Raw genomic sequence first — 17,194 nt, forward strand, 5'->3', positions numbered from 1 at the left:
TTGGCATACTTTAAAGGGTCTATTTTGACATAAGCATTAAATCTTTAGAAAATATCAACCAGGAACATAATTGCTCTTACAATATTTCCATTTTAGGTGAAGTTACCACAGGCAGAAAAAATTTCTGAGATGCTTTTGGTCTTTGTGGTTGAATATTATTATGCTGGATTTGGAAAAATGAAAAAGTTGATTTCAAGAGTGGAACACGGGTGATTAAGAATATCTCAGTAATTGTAAAACTTCCCGTAATAATGTGGACAATGTACAGAGAAACAGAAAGCTCAATCTGGAAGGCAGGAATGTAAAATGCGATAAAAATGACTCAAGACAAATGTTCAGTAAATAAGGGAAATTTATCAAATTTAAAATAAAATTTCTAGCATTTGAATAAAAGGTTTGCTCAGTGAGTTTTCAAAATAAACTTCTTCTGTTACTGAATTCCTTTTGAAAATCATTACAGAAGGCAATTTTATTTCACTGAGGGGAAACTATGACTGTTTTTCCTTTTTAACCTTTTACTGGAGGAAACTGCAAACCTATATCAAAGTGGAGAGATACGTATTCTGAACTCCACATATTCATCAGCTGCCTCAATTATGACTGATTTGTAGCCAATTATGTTTCTTCTTTTACTGCCATATACCCCTCTATCTCATCTGATTATTTTCAATAAATCCCAGATATCATATGCTTACACCTGTAAGTATTTTGCTGCATATCAAAATCAGTGACCACTTCTGAATGTCATCATTGTACTGTAAGTTTATTATTAGCACATTCAGGTGAACGCTCATCCTTTGTGGTAGAGATGCTGATAGAGAAAAAGCTTATGTGGACTTCTGAATTGCAGTGATATGTTTGTACAATAGACCAGTGTTTTTGTAAGTAGTTGTAAGTCATTCATCCTCATTGCTCTGCTGTATTCCATTGTAAACTGTACCACAATGTACTCAGCTTTGCAGTGTAGACGAATATGTTAGTTATCTCTAGTTTGGAGTGTTAATGACAGTGATAGTGTAAACATTCTTAGATAAACCTCTAAGCCTTTTTAATATACACCTAAGATAGAACTACTGAGTCATAGGCGTGGTTATGCTTTATTTCATAAGACCCAGACAAACAGCTTTTCAAAGTGGCCTTAGCAATATACCTTCCTCACTGCACTACAGTCCAGTTCTAGCTGTTCCTCTTCCTCCTTGATCCTTGTCTTTAACTTCCTGTTCAATCACTCTGGTGGTACTTAATGGTATGACTGTGTGATTTTGGTCTGTACTATGTTTTTGGATTATTTGTAAATTGAGTATCTTTGGACATGTATGCTGGCTTTTTGGTTTTCTTTTTGTGTGACATGCTTTCTCATGCTGTTTGCCCATTATTTCTACTTGGTTGTTTGCATTTTTCTTGTTAACTTGTAAGAGTTCTAATTTATAGATATGTCTCTTGTAGGATAAGAAATTTGCAAATGTTTTCTGCCACCCTGTGAGTTATCTTTTTCTTCTGTCTCTGTCTCTGTCTCTGTCTCTCTGTCTCTGTCTTTGTCTCTGTCTCTCTCTCTCTGTCTTGTTGAGACAGGGTCTTGCTGTGCAGTTCAGGCTGGCCTTGGGCTCACTTCATAGCCCAGGTTGGTCTTGAACTTCCAACAATCCTCCTGCCTCAGGCTCTCTAGTGCTGGAATTAGAGGAATGCACCACTGCGTCCAGCTGAGTTACCTTTCCGTTTAATCTAATTTAGCATTTTATTACTGAAGATAAAATCTAAGCTGTATAGTAACACAAACATGAAAACAAAAAAAGAAACTAAAAATACTCAAATAAAAACAAACAGATATTTATTTTTCTCTCAGATAATTGTTTTGAAATAGGTATTCTACACTGATACAACTATTGTACAGTTATTTTCAACTTTGGCTTCAGATTTTGTCTTAATATAAGCTTATTTAAATCTGGATCTCTATCATGTATCACATATGTTCTCAGTCTATGGGAAGAAGAGAAAGGCAGTGACAAAAACATGCTCAGAAATTTTCAGATCAGGTATTGGAAGTGGTCCAATGGCCTCTGTTCAACAGCTATTAGCTCCAAATTAGGCATAGGGCCACAACTAATTAAGGGTTGCATAGTCTCTAGTTGCATGGACACAGGGCTAACACTGTCTTGCTATAAAGCAAAGGAAGAATGAATTGGGGTGGGTGGTAATTATCAGGCGTATATTATCTGTGTTCTCTCTTTTAAGCAAGTAAGATATGAGGAGAGATGTAAAGTCACCAATATCCAGAGGTACACATTGTGGGGATGAAAGAATAATAAAGGTGAGAGAATTGATAGGTTTTCTGAAAGCATAGCTTTGGTAAAAGAAGGTCCAGAATTTCAACTCCAACAATTGACAGATGTATATAAGAGACTCAGTGTGAGTGAAGCATTCAGTGAACCTGAAGTATTGTAAGGTGTTGGGGATGGGGTTAGGAAATGAAACTAGAAAGATGTGTTGGAATCAAACCACAAGGAGGATTGGGCTTTTGTTCTTAAAGAGTGTAGACATTTTCTAGCAGACAACAGCAAATACTTGAGGTCTTGTGAAATATCTGTTGATCTGTACCGTATCATTGAGAAGTGTGTCTTTGGTTTTACAGATAACTAAGTCTTTTATCTTCCACTTTGTTGATACAGACTGAAGCAATTCAGTAGTATGTTGAAATTCAGCCTTAATTTTTCCATTTTTAAAGAAATTAAAATAAACTTTGCAGTGCAATAATTTTACTTCAATTACCCTAGAGAATATTGGAGCAGAGGGTCGGATGTCAAATGGTACAGCCAAGAAAATCTGTATAAAAACACAGATATCTCTTGACAGAGTCCAAATGAAGATGTAAACAACCTAAAATGATTTGGGGTCTAATGTGATATTTTGATGTGATGTTAAAAGCTGACTAAGGCTTTCATGAACTTAAACTTGAGTCTGTGCAGTAAATTATCAAGGGGTGTAATTGGAGTCACGTCCTTCCTATGTCTATGGGGAAATTCTCTTTCCCATTGATGAGAATTGTGCGTAAAGATCATGGGAAGAGCATGGCCCTTGAGTTTCCTCTTAAACAGCCTGTAGGATTTGTTGTGGTTACTTTAATGCACTGGTCCTTGGAGACACAAATTTCAATTCTGCCTCTACCTACCACAGGCTGAAAATAACAAAGGTTGGGGGTGGGACCCCTGGGAGGATGCAGACATCTTTCCATTTTTCTTCTTTATCTATGATTGATTTATTATCAAAGAGGAAACTCCTTGTTCCATGAACACCAAATCATTAAAACGATGACAACATGATTCCAGCTATTGGAGGGAAAGAGGACTGCAACTGACTTCTCTGGGAGTTGGACTTGCTTTGGGAACTTAAGGTCAGCTCCTTAAGCCACTGGGACACTGTGAGTTCTGAAACACATTCATGTGTCAGAACATTTGTGTGGGGATGTTTAGAAAATTATGTGGACATGGCAACAGGGTTTTCACTCAGGGAGTCTTGAGTTAAAAAGCAAATGATGAGGAATTACAGACTAGAACTGTGAGATCAGGATACAGTAAAGCAGAGAAAGGTATTTCTAAAGATGATGATCATCTCTGTCCTTACCCAGCTCTCAGCAGAGCCAGTTGGACAGTGGCTCTGGATTTTCCCCTATTTCCCTCTCTGTTCTGTTACTAGGACTGTTTTGATTTTGAGATACAAGTTTCTCTTCTGAGGTTCCAGTATGTACTCCAGCTCTTCTCACCTGATACTTTCCTTCTCTGATTACTTGGAAGTAGAATTAGCCATCCCTTGGCTATCATTTTCTGCTCCTTTTTAAAGAAAATAAGCCCACTTGGTTATTTCTACCAGATGATCAGTGTCAGAGATGGCATATGTTCCACATATATCAGAATAAAAGATGGACATGTGAAGCCAGAAATCTCTGTGTGCAAAATGTTTTTCTTTGCCAATTGTAGAACTTCATGCATGACAATATTTTTGAAGAGAGGCAAGTACGTAGGTGTCATAGAGTCAGAAAAAGCAGTGGAGAGTGGGCAGTTAAATGTCTTTGCTGAAGAACTGTTAGGAGATCAGATTCATGCTGCAAAGATTTTTTATGTCAGTCCTAGAGAATAAATATATTAAATTAGTCATTTCCTAAGATCCAGTTTGCTTTAAAACAGTCCCAAATTTCAAACATTTGTCCTGGAAGGTTGAATTAGACTCTTCTAAAGTCCTTGATATACGTTAATTCATTTGACCTCCATAATAAATTTATGAGGTAGCTACTGTAACCATTTTGATTGGGTGTCAAATGAGACACAATGAAATTAATTTGTCAAGGTCTTAGAGAGGCTGGATTGTGAGACTGAAATTTAAAACTAGGGGACCTGGCCACAGAGTCGACATTGTAGCAGCAGATGTGATGACACTGGAGCAGACAGCTACATGGTGACAGGAGAGACCCATGAAGCTTTCTGGGGGAAAAATCCCCAGTGAAGGACTTCCGGGAGAACATGGCGGACAGATAGCAGCAGCTACGGAGGCTCTCTGAAACACCCAGCTTAGAATTCAGGAATGGTGCTGAGTAAGGAATCATAAGCAAGAGGAGATATGCCCCGGTGACCCAAGAACAAACTGGGCTGAGAGAAACCAACTGGGAATGCAATCCTGGTGCTATAACAGGAACAGATAAAGCCTCAGCATGGAAGCTGGAGCCTGCACCATTGGAAGCTTTTCCCGCCACCGCTGCTGTGTCTGCATCGGCTCGGCAGGGAGAGAGACACACGGAAGCTCTGAGAACGGGAATCGGTGAATGGAGTTGAGAGTGGGATGGGCAGGGAGCCATGCATCCACCTCTGGTGAGTGAGGGGAAACTGGGACTCTTCCACGGTCTAGGAGACTCCAACAGAGGACATTCTGGGACCAGGCAGACTTGCGGGAACAGGGCGCTGCAGTGACTTCAGTCACCAATCCCCCTCTTAAGTGGGATTGGTGAGCAGTGCCTAGCCCACCTGATGCTGCTGGCTGAGACCCAGTAGGCTAGCAGAGCCCAGGTCCCAGCTCCTGAAGGTAGATTGACCTGGAGGAGTGGGCCCGCATAGGCTGCCTGGTCTGCAACTTCCTGGTGTGCTGCGGTGGGTGGGAACACCTAGCCGGTGCAATTCAATCAGACTGTGGCTGACAGGGAAGGAAGCTGGGCCTCCTATATACGCTTGCATATACAAGGAACAAAGAATATGGGAAGAGGCAGCAACAAGAAAGGGTCCTGGGCCCCCAATCCTGAGAAAGAGGCAACAGCAGACACAGCACCAATAGATATAAAGCGCTATCTCGAGAGCCTCATAGACAAGTTCAAGAATGAAGTTATTAATGACCTGAAGCAAGACATAAGCAGAATAGTTAGAGAAATGCTAAGCACCACCCAAGAAAAAACAGATGGTGGAATGGAAGAACAGAAAAAGAGGGGAGAATTGTTTAATGGAGAAAATAGAGAAAGCATAGAATACGTGAAGCAGGTTCAAAGAGATTACCAGGAAACTAAAAAATCTATTGAAAACTGGCATAACAGTTTGAAAGAAACTAAGGACAGATTATCTGAACTGGAGGGCAGATTTGTAATATGGGAGCATGAAATGAAAAACTTCTTAAAAATAACAAAGAAACAAACAGCAATAATACAAAGACTAGAAGATGATAAGAGGGTCTATAACTTAAGAATTAAGAACATAAAGGAAGACGTAGGGACACAAGCAAATGAACTTTAAAAGCTACTCACAGAAATAATCCAGGAGAATTTTCCTAATTTAGAAAAAGGTAAAGATACTCAGTTGTATGAAGCCTACAGGACCCCAGCCACCTACAACCCAAACAGAGCAACACCCAGACATGTAATAAAAAAAATTCCAGAAATCCAATACAAGAACAGGATACTAAAAGCCATCAGAAACAAGAAACAGATCACTTACAGGGGAACACCCATCAGAATTACAGCACACTTCTCTGCACAAACCATCAAATCATAAAGAGAGTGGGGGGAAATAATTCAAGCTTTGAAAGATAATAATCTCTAGCCAAGATTGATATATCCTGCACAGCTATCCCTGGAAATTGATGGAAAAACAAGGTGCTTCCAGGATAAAGAGGAACTAGGGAAATATGCAACCACCAATTCAACTCTACAGAGAATACTGCTAGATATTCTAAAAAAGAAAAATACAAAGAATCCAGAAGTAGCAGCAGAGAGGCCACAATGAATGGAGCAGAAAACAAAATGAAGAAGACAAACTGACAACTAATGACAGAAAAAGAGCTCAAGAGAAATGAGGCAGAGAAGATTGGATGATAGGAACAGCTATTTTGGAGAAAATGACATCTTAATAGGTAATACTGATTTAGTATCATCTTGTTTTGAAGTCTCATCAAGCTTTTGTTCTTCTGTCTCCATTGGTCTAAACAGGTGGTATCTTATTGGATTTTATTATATATGATAGTATAAGTAAAACCTTTTATAGACAAGGAGATTATACTTCTGTATAATGAACCATTGTTCATTTTCTGTTAGTTGATTCTAAATACCCTGTAATACTGTCATTCTCTTAAATGGTTTTACATTGTTTTGATATATTTGATGCTACAGTATACGAAGTTATACTCAAAGATTTCAAGGACAGAGACAATATGGTAACTACTTTTATGTTGGGATAATCTTGTGGTGAAACACTATTTTGCTTAAATGGTTATGTTTTGATCTGCGCTGATTTGCTGTTATGCCCTCTTTTATCTCAATCTCCATTTTATTATTTACTTTTTTTATCCTTTTAATTAAGGGAAAAATAAATTTAAAAATAGCAGGATATATTATAGTAACCCACTTTGACTTTCCATTATCTTTATTTAAAGCCCTGTTTTGCTCTCACCATCTTGTTTTGACTGATGTTCCTCTATTCTGTTTTGCTTGATACTACCAGGTTTGAAAGTTTAGGCAACAGCTGTGAAGATAGTGGGATTCATTATAACGCCCATTCTGGTTGACTATTATCTACTTTTGAAGACCTATAATGTCTCCAATGTTTTGGTTTTGTTGGTTTTGTTCTTTACTGTTTTTTTCAATTTTATTATAACTAATGATATAGGCAATTCTATTAGAGATAGCGGGAGGCATTATGATAACCACTGTTGATCACCTAGTAGTATGCTTTTACATTATCTATTACGTCCACCCTTTTGATTTGACTGACTGTTCTGTTATGTCACATTTGGTTCTACTCTCTTCCAAAAAAGTAATAAGAACCGTGGGAGCAACAAAACCCAAAATGTGTAATTGTCATTGTACAAAAGAGAGGAAAATAAAGTGCTCTAAACAATATAACTGTATGTATATTTATGTGTATAAGATAGGTAATGATATTACTGAGTTTTGTTGGATCATTGAACAGAACTGTTTGCAGTCTCACTGTTGGAATGTCCACTTTATAAGCTTTAATTTTGTAACTTGAACAATTATTTCTAAGATGACAAAATGTAATCCATTAACTAGTGATTTCCTACTGTTTATTTTTTTACTGTAAATCTATATAACTTGTACCCTTTCTCTGCTTTTTTTTTCTTTTTCTCCTTAAATAAAATTTTAAAAAACCCAGTGAAGAGACAACCTATGTGTGGGATACATGTCGCCCTTTCAAAGCATGCAGAGACCAACGTGGCTGAGCGGAGCACTGGTGACAGGAAGATGTAGTGGCTATGGGCCTTGATAAGGATTTCAGTTTCAGTCAAGAGGAACAGGGAGCCACCAAAGGTTTAAAAAAGATATGACGTGATTTACGATTTAAAATAATATCATGGCTACTGTGTGAAGACTTGATGAAAGCTGAGAATCTAATATTGACTCCAAAATAATTTTTCAATTCAGTAAGTAAAGAAACCACTGATACGATCTTGTATTCCAAGTGGCCAACACTAGCTGTCTTTGACTGTGGCGAGACTTGACACAGGGAGCCCTCAAAACTTTCTGTTGACCTCCCCATTGAGGTGATGGTCATTAGGTCATTGGTACCCAGTATTTGGATGCAGCAGGTGTGTACCTAGCTGGAGGGACTGCTAATGGCCTACAGCTGGCCCTGGCCTTGAGGTTCAAAAAGGTTATGTCGGAGTCCCACTATGCCCACTATTACCTTCCTGGTGGCCTGGTCACCTTCCTGAATTTGGAGCTACCACTGAGCAGCAGGAAAGGCAGGCACTGCATACATTCTTACTGCTGTAGTAGAAGCTTGCTCTGGGTCTGCTTAGTGGCCACAGAGCAGGAGGTAGGAGCCCGTCCCAGAACTGCTTAGAAATCTCATTCAGCTCACAGTAGGTGTTGGACTGTCTTAAGAAAGATTTTCTTTAGTAACATATATAAATGTTTCAATATTCTAACAATTGGTACAGCTGCATCCATAGATATTGGGTAATGACCAACCCCCTGCTCAGGCCATAAAGGGAGGATCAGAGACACAAATTCAAAAGATTTTCTAATCGCTGACATTTGGGCTATGAAACAGACATTAAATAGGACTCCGATTGGAAGACTAGGGAAAGGAGTAAGCTTTTGTGATTGGCAATGAAGCACAGGGTTTCAGACACAACAATAACTTTCAAATGCCTGTTAGAGACCAAGTGGAGCTTAAAGTACATATTTGATCTCAGCATTTGGAATTTAGTGTTAGAGCTTTTTCACTTATATGATTTAAATGATTACTTCAAGAACTTGATAAACAATGACCATTTAATTAGAATCGTGCCTCTTTTAAAACAGGATTTGGATATATTCACCCCTACTTGCCCAGTTCAGTATTCATACACGAAAAGAAAAGCAAACTCCAAAATCTGTGTAAAAGCCAGCATCATAACCCGGCTTTCAGATTAAGCTATAGGAAATACAAAAAGAAAACCATAAATCACTTATTAATATAGGAATTCTCTTTAATGCTTATGTATTTCTTGAAGATGCAGGAGCTAAGGGAGATTAAATTGAGCTTTGATAGAAAATCTCATTTTAATAAGAGGATACTCTACTTTTATTTATCAGGTCTTAATTCGTGTATTACTGGAAAGAAAGTGTAATTTTCAGGTGAGACATGGAAAACTCAAAAAAAAGAACACCAGATTTCCATGATCTATCAGGCTCAGAAAATAACATCAAGAGGACATTCTAAAACCTGAAATGAAGTTTAGTCAGTGGTAGAGCTTGCCTAGCATCCACAGGGCTCTGGGTCTGATCTTTAGCACTGAGATAAGTTTTAAAAACTCCACATAAAACAAAAGAGAAACAAATAATACAGTTCTTTTAGTCAATAGATCTGAGAAAGGAATCTCAGAAGAGTCATCACTGAACGACTTGGATCCATTCCTTTCAAAATGTCTTTCTTGAGTTTTAACTGAGATGATATTGTAAAAGAAGAATCCAGAAACTACAGAGAGTATAAAAATTTTTTTAATAAACTGTTCAATACAGTATTTCTATTTGGGGCCCCTTAAGAAGTGGGACACTGAAGAAAGTGACTGTCACCCTTGGGAACTCAGTCTTACAAGAGATAGGACTTAACTTTTCTCCAAAAGACCCCTCGTCCAGTTCTGCCCAACCATCTGCCATATGGAGGATCAGGAATCATTATAAAGGACCAACGAACTCAAAAGAATCTGCTTTGAAACCGATAAACCTAACAGGTTTGCTTTAGGCTTCTTAGATGCAGTACCAAGAAAAAAAAGAAGGTTGATACAAGAAATGTGTTTAACATTATCTTGCTTTTCCCTCCCTTCTATTAGCTTTTTCAGACAGGAACAGAACCAGAAGAACTGTGCTTTTACCAGCTAAGCATTTCAAATGGGCTCATTCCTCAGTCAAATTTTACATTCAAGGTACATTAGTATGAATGGACTTCATGAGTTCATATTGTCAGAAATGAACATGTAATGTTCCCTTCATGTCTTCAGCCTAACTTTGCAAATTCTACAAGTGCAAAACGAGTGTGTGCCACAAATTCTCTGTTTGGGGTGTTATTGTTTATTAAGTGCTGCTTCTCAAATAGGAATACCTTTTAGTGCATTAAAATATAAGACAAATTATTGTGCTTCAGCTCTTGGCAGAGCTCAGCGCCCCAACCACCAACACTTGATGAAAGACTCTACGTTGTGGTGTCATGATTCCAACGTGTTTTGGTTTCCTTCTAGAGTCATAAACTGCACCTTGGGTACAATGAGGGAAGAGTTGTTCCTTCGGATAGAGTTGTTCCTTCTCATGGAATTGTTCCTCCTCATTGAGTTTCGCTTCCGCAGAGAATTCTGGTGGGACAGCTCACTCTTCTGGAGCGTCTGGATAAGGATGGATGGCTTCTCATCCAACTCCCGGGCACTGCACCGTGGAGCAGCCACCTTGACAGTGTTGCCAAATTTGGAGTAATCCACTGAATACACACCTTCTTCCTCAGTCACAATAGACACAAAGCGATGGCCCCACTGAATCTCCTCTGCAATGTAGGAGGTTCGTGCCTGTGTGGTGATTCCTGTAGTTTCTACCACACCTTCTAGAATAACTATGACCTCCAGATCTTGGTTGGCGAGGTCAGTGGCTGAGATATCATACAAGGGGCTGCGCTTGTCAATCACATGGCAGATGATCAGAGGGGCCACCAGGAAGATGTTATTACTCTCGATTGGGTTGTCCACGGGAATGTCCAGTTGGTGAATAGGCACCACCTCTCCTTCAGGGGTGGTCGTCTTCTTGACCACCTGGATGCGCACAGAGGCACTGATGATCATGCTTTTCCTCAGGTCGCCCACTCGGAACATGAAGCAGAGCTTGCCATTTCGGACAGCAATCACTGCATGGCGGCTGAAAATCAAAGTCTCTGCCCTTCTGTGAGCCTGAGCTGTTTTCATGAAAATACAGCCTAACATGACAGCGTTGATGATCAGACCCACAATGTTCTGGAGGATCAGCACTGTGATGGCCAGAGGGCATTCCTCTGTCATCATCCTCCCTCCAAATCCAATAGTCACTTGAACCTCAATGGAGAAGAGAAAAGCTGAGGTGAAAGACCTGCAAAGAATGACAGCAGAAAACAATGCCATCAGGGAGGAGTATTGAAGAATGAAATACTAGTCCAAGCTTGACTTTTCATTTTCTTCTTCTATAGGCTATAAAATGTTTCTGGAATGACTACTCAATTTAGCCCACCAAATGCCTAATTTAAAAAACCAGTATGATCCCCCCTTCTTTTCTCTCTCCCCCTTTTCCACATGCATCTATCCACCTACCTCCAGACTGTTGTTTAGGGATTGTGTGAAACATGGATGTCATAAGTACACACAAAAATATGAATTATATCGATAGGCATATTTACTTTGTGAAATACTTCATTTTCACAAAGAATTAATGTACTCTGTAGGAAATTTTTATTGGGAACTACCAGCTAAATTTCCATTATGCATCACATACCCAGGTTTAAGAGACTTGATCCCTATAAACTGAGGAACCAATGAACTTTTATTTCGGTAGAACTTTTAAAATCATAATCATTAGCTAACATGTGTTGTATACCTTTTATAGAGAAAGCAGAGTACACAAACCTGTCACTCCAAAACACTAGTATTTTTAATAAAGGGTATTTTTCTACTTGGCAAGAAAAGTATTTATTATCTCATTTTGTTTGCTAAGTGGTCTAGAGAATTGGAATAATTAAAGGAAAAATTTAAGACAGAGATTAGTAAATGTCTGTATCAAGATCATATATTAATAGGAACTTCAGCCCTCTCAATTCTGGCCTGAAAGAAGCAAAGAGAAGGGGCCAACAAATGTCAGAATTTTCTTGGGAAGCTTTTACAAGTTACACATCTCACTAAATGTACACAGATTCCGTAGGCTCAGGGTAAGACGCTTTGAACAGCTCCCAGGTGATTCTGATTTATCTCCAGTAGAGAAGAGCCACATCTGGATATTATTAATTTATTCATTTCATTCCACAGCCAGTACTGCAGTAGAAACATTATTAGCCCTATTTTCTGCCACCCAGTGTCAAACATCTCTAATTTTACAGAAGACAAAGCATGCATCAGCCAGGTGCCAAAGCATCGTATCTGTTTATTAATGGCAGGCACAGTGAGCAAACAAAATGTTCAAACACTGGAGTCCTTAGTACACACAAAGCACTTTAGCATGAGTCAGGAAAGGCAAACAAGACACTGGCTGGCTTTTAACTGGTGTTAAAGTTGCCCTTCTTTTTCTCCTATTGCTGAAAGGATTTATGGAAAACTACAATAATAGCTTTCTACACTAACTAAACACACAAGATATATTCTGTAGTCTACATGTATGGCAGAGAATAATGAACATGAAAGAAGAGGCATGAGCATTGTTTTGATTTCTAACAATGATCCATAATTCAAGGAGCAGTCTAATGATGAATAGCCCCACATGTTTTAGTGATTTAAGAGATTATTTATGGACCATATTTTCATATCATATATTTTATGAAAGAATTTAATCCTAGTCACTATCAATTATTTCTGTCATGCTAACCAATCTCAAGAGATAAACCTATCTAATTGTTCCTTCGCTCTGTACAGAGGAGAGCTAGATTGAATACTAGGGACAAACAGGAAACATTTTCTATCTTCCGACTCAGAAAGTCATCTACACAAGGAAGAAGGTGAGTCACCCTAAAAGAATGGCCAAATGCTGCTTGAAAATACTGGTGCATATCCACTGAACAAAAGTGGATTCCAACTTTGACAATATGGCTAGATACTGAATTTATGAAAGGAAAAGAAATGCAAGCAATTATAATTTTTATTACTTTTAAACTCTTTAAGGAAGAGAATGTGTTTCTACTTGTATACTTTTATTGGAAACATTTCTATATAATTTGCTATAATTAAACTGTTGAGATTTAAGTGTAAATTGTACCATAACAATTAAACTCAGTAAGAATAGAAATCAACTTAGGACATGTCATAGTTTTAAGAAGTGCAATTCAAAACATTAACATTGTTACACTGACAGAACCATCTTTGTTCCATTGTTTTGTTGACCTCATTTATTGTAATTCACACCTCCAGGAATGCACCTAAGAAATGATTAAGTTTCAGAACATTTTATTTGAAAAATAGTATGCAGAAGAAAATAGTTTTTAATAGTTAGTGCATTCTGTAAAATTCTTTTAAAAATTATTGAAGGGATATTTCTTTTAATGACATATTTCTAAAATTGGTAAATTATTTTTTACATAGAAAAATGTAAGCAGAATTGGTAATTTATTTTCAAGGTTTAGGATTATCATTTCTTTATCAGTACCAACTGCATATTTACCAAAAGCTTATATTTATATGAAAATGATTCACCAAGATCAGGGCCAGTAAGTTTTCCTATAAAGAAATACAATATTGTGGATGATGATATTTGACTGTCAAATCCTTATTAAAACCAGAATTTTAATAGAATTTTGTTTCCTTTATATCTAGTGTACTGATGATCAGCCATGTTTTTTATCTACAAAATTTTGTAATAAGTTTGAGAAAAGAAAAGAATATATCTACTCAGCAGTGAAGACAATACATTCGTTTTAGTACACCCTTGTCTCACTAAAATCTGAGCTCAAATCTGTGGAGTGTGATCTCCAAACACTGATGCTACACCTCTCTTTGAAATGCTGGCGTTGCACTTGCTTAGCAAACGGAAGGACAGCAAGTTCATATTTCTGCACTTATTCCTTGCAGTGTGGCACGCTAGTTTCTTAAGATTTTATGTCACTGAAGTCTCATTCTTACAGTTTCCCGGCTGTAATGGTGTTTGCTCAAGTTTCTTTGCTTTGCAAATTATGTGAATTTGGAATCTTACTCAGAAAACATTCTGGAAGTTTTTCTAGTACTATTACTACCATTATACTTCAAAGTGAACATTTTTGCAACTGATAAACTATGTCTTCCATTTCCAAAAATAAATTTAGAAGCCAATTACTCCAACAAATTTAGAAGCAAATCACTACCTGTGAAAGGATGAGTGAACTACTGCAATCAAATGCACTTTATCTATCTGGGCCATATGTATCTAAGAAGCCAAAGTGAGAGGCTGGTGATTTAGCTCAGTGGCATAAGCACCTGCCTGGCAAGCACAGGGTCATGAGTTCAGCCCCAGTGCCAAAAAAAGCCCCAGTGAAGTAATCTAAGAATTAACCTCACTGCAATATTAGGTCACTTCTATATCATAGCCTTCCATGAAAATCTTAAGCCAATTTCCATTCAAAGTTAGTATTTTCTAGTTCTGAATCTTGAAATAATGTTTAATTTCTGAATCCAAGCAAGCAATCAGCTATGTCAAGTAATGTGCCAGTGCCATTATCTTTTATTTCTAAAAGTGTCATGGGTGAAAGAAGTCGTAGAAAAATATTACTTGCATCTACGCAACATTTTTGGTTCACTGGTATTTACTTACACAGTGGAACGGTGGACTGCAGCGTTTTCATACTGAAAAGTAAATACATACTTTTGGAGTAAGGAATCCTTTGAGCTAAAACAATTTGAAAGTAACTGATACAATATTTTCCAAGTCCAAAGAACTGAAGCTCTACATTTTCAGAAATTCTTTATCTAAAGCTGCATTTATAAAGCATGTTTAATGTATTAGGTTTTTTTCTTTATTTTGTTTTTCCTTTGTTTCTGAAGGTCTAAAGCAAATTCATTATTTATTTCACTTTCAACAAAACAACAGCAAGAGAAAGGGCATTTGTATTATTCCTATTTTTTTCCTTTCAGCTTGCAACGACCCTGCCTCATGTCCCTTCATTCTTACCTGACATTTGTCACACACACAGTGGACTCCAAGGCACTTTTCTCCAACCCACTTTTCTCCATGTAAGCGTAGATGTCCCCATGGGCAAAGGCCACCAACCACCACATGATCGCAAACAGCAGCCAACTGCAGAGGAAGGACATGGTAAAGATGACCAGCGTGTGGCGCCATTTCAGGTCCACCAAGGTGGTGAAGATGTCTTGCAGGAAGCGTCCCTGCTCACGAATGTTCTTGTGCGCCAGGTTGCAGGCGCCGCTCTTGGCGATGAAGCGCGCTTTCGGGAGGCGGTCGCGGATGCGTGGCTTGCGCACGTTCTCCGCGGCTATGCGCGCCAGCACGTACTCCTCCGGGATGATGCTTTTTCTGGCCAACATCTTCCCGTCACCATAGCCAGCCTATCACCCGGCTTGCACCTGCCTCCAGACCTGTCCTCCTGCACAAGGAAAACGTTGGGGGAAAAAAAACCTTAAAAAACAGAAAGAAAACAAAACAAAATTCTCTGCATTTCCTAGTTTCTGTAATCCCTGTATTCAGGGTATATTTACACATGCGAAGCGACATGCAATACCAAACGTATGATTTTTATCACGAATCTAGCCCGTCCTGGAGAAACTTTGTGGTCTGAATTAAGAGAAGTTTCGATTTTTCTTATTACTCTGAACGCATACGGATATAGCCTGAGTTAAAACCAGGAGCTTGCTTGTAAACAGAGGCTAAACGGTAAATTGTTTGCTATTAACCGCCTCTGTAGTGCACGCCGCGTCCACGACGAAAAACTAAAGCAAGCCGGGTACAAGATCGACTTGTGAAAGTGTTTCTATGATGTAGCAATATTCAAAGTAAAGAGGGAAATTCTTCCTTCGTTATTTTTAGAAGCAGGCAAAGCAAAGGCCGCGGCCTCTTGCATGGTTTGAATAACATGTTAAGTGTAATATGAATGAAGCAAAAATAAATAAAACAAGGCGAGATGCTACGGAACTTGAAAATTATGCGTTATTTTAAATTTGAAAGAAGTACTAGATGATTATAAAAATACAATGCTATGGAACTTGAGAATTAAGAAGAATTATTTTAAATGTGAAGAAAGTGCCAGGTGCAATGTAAAAACAGCACCCTCCTCCAAAAACAAACAAAAAAACAAGATAAAAATTTTAAAAATCTTTTCGTGAACGCATAATGCATTGAAAAATTCATTCCAGCGAAGAGATCGAACATACAAGAAAACCCAAACAACAGCTTAACGGCTGCAGCAGAGTTACAGGGTGTGTGTCCCGAAAAGTCCATTTAAATCACTTGCGTGGACGCGGACGGCCTCCCTCCCCTCCCCCGGGCGCAGTTTAAACTTACAGAGTCCGGGGGGCGCCCCGACCTCCCCGCGCTCGCCGGCCGACCGCGCGCGGGGCCCCAGCGCTCCCATCCTGCGCGCGCGGGTGCAGAGGGCGGCCGGTGCTCAGGAGGAGTTAAAATAATAAAAGGTGCAATTGAATCTCCACGCGGGCAGGCTGGGGGAAGTGGGGTGGGTGCAGATCTTCCCTCCCCCTGCTCGTTCAGCTGCCTCGGCGGCTCCTAGTGGGCAGAGGAGGAGCTGGGGAGAAGATTTTGGAGAGGGCGCTCCACACTTCAGCCTCCCAGTTAGGGCTGTGACGCGCGCCAGACCCGGAGGCCGCGGCCAGGCCGGCGGTGGCGAGGTGGGGCGGGAGGGTAGCGGGGCGGGCGTCCCGCCGAGGTAGGAAGCGGCCCAGGGGGAGGGACGAGCCGGCCAGGGCGGGACCGCGGAGCCGGAGGCGCTTTTCCCAGTAGCCGCGACCCTCTGCCGCCGCGGGACGCGCAGGCTTTAAAAGGCGCTGCGCTCCAAGGAGCGAACTTTCTGAGTCCAAGATTACTGACGTAAAGAGATTTTTTTAAATTTTTTATTTTTATTTTATTTTGCAACCTGGGTAGATCACTTGGTTACTTCAGATGGAATAAAAGCAGGGAGAGGGAAAAATGTTTTTCCAAGGTGTTCAAGTCCTGCGCGCACACTCGTTTATTTACAATGAGTTTCCACGTAGGAGGGAAGGGACAAGTGGTATTCTGAAATCCACCATGGAAAGCTGTTTCTTCCCCAGCTCTCAGGGAATTAAACACACGCACACGCGCGCGCACACACACACACACATGCACACACATACACACGAAGTGGGGAGCGTGCTGTGAAAGAAAAGAAAAACCCCCAACAATCTCTTAGAGTGAAGAAATTTGACCCCAGGTGAGGACCCACCGAAATGGTCCCTGGGTCTTCAGGAACTAATTGCTTTCTGAAAGGTTTCAACTCCTCCCTCCCTAGATTGCCTGACCGATAAAGCAGAGCACTTGCGCACAAGAAACATCACA

General features: G+C 39.5%; 1 protein-coding gene across 2 annotated transcripts; it reads right to left on the minus strand.

Moving 5' to 3' along the window:
• Positions 1–9,451: 9,451 nt before the first annotated feature.
• On the minus strand, positions 9,452–16,191 carry Kcnj8 (potassium inwardly rectifying channel subfamily J member 8). 2 transcript variants are annotated; one of them, XM_063237577.1, is made up of 3 exons: positions 16,039–16,135; positions 14,822–15,254; positions 9,452–11,074 (listed from the first exon to the last, which is right to left on the minus strand). In XM_063237577.1, the coding sequence occupies exons 2-3, from the start codon at positions 15,193–15,195 to the stop codon at positions 10,174–10,176; spliced, it is 1,275 nt and encodes a 424-aa protein (XP_063093647.1). In that variant the 5' UTR covers positions 15,196–15,254; positions 16,039–16,135; the 3' UTR covers positions 9,452–10,173.
• Between the last annotated feature and the right edge of the window lie 1,003 nt (positions 16,192–17,194).

Source organism: Cavia porcellus, unplaced genomic scaffold (genome assembly GCF_034190915.1).
Source record: "Cavia porcellus strain 051 isolate PalLab524CR breed Dunkin Hartley unplaced genomic scaffold, mCavPor4.1 scaffold_27, whole genome shotgun sequence".
Taxonomy (NCBI): Eukaryota; Metazoa; Chordata; class Mammalia; order Rodentia; family Caviidae; genus Cavia; species Cavia porcellus.

Coding starts and splice junctions, on each gene's coding strand:
- Kcnj8 (XM_063237577.1), bottom strand. CDS start 15,195: ATGTTGGCCAGAAAAAGCATCATCCCGGAGGAGTACGTGCTGGCGCGC. Junction 11,075..14,821: donor GTGTGTGTGACAAATGTCAG/GTAAGAATGAAG, acceptor CATTCTTTGCAG/GTCTTTCACCTCAGCTTTTC.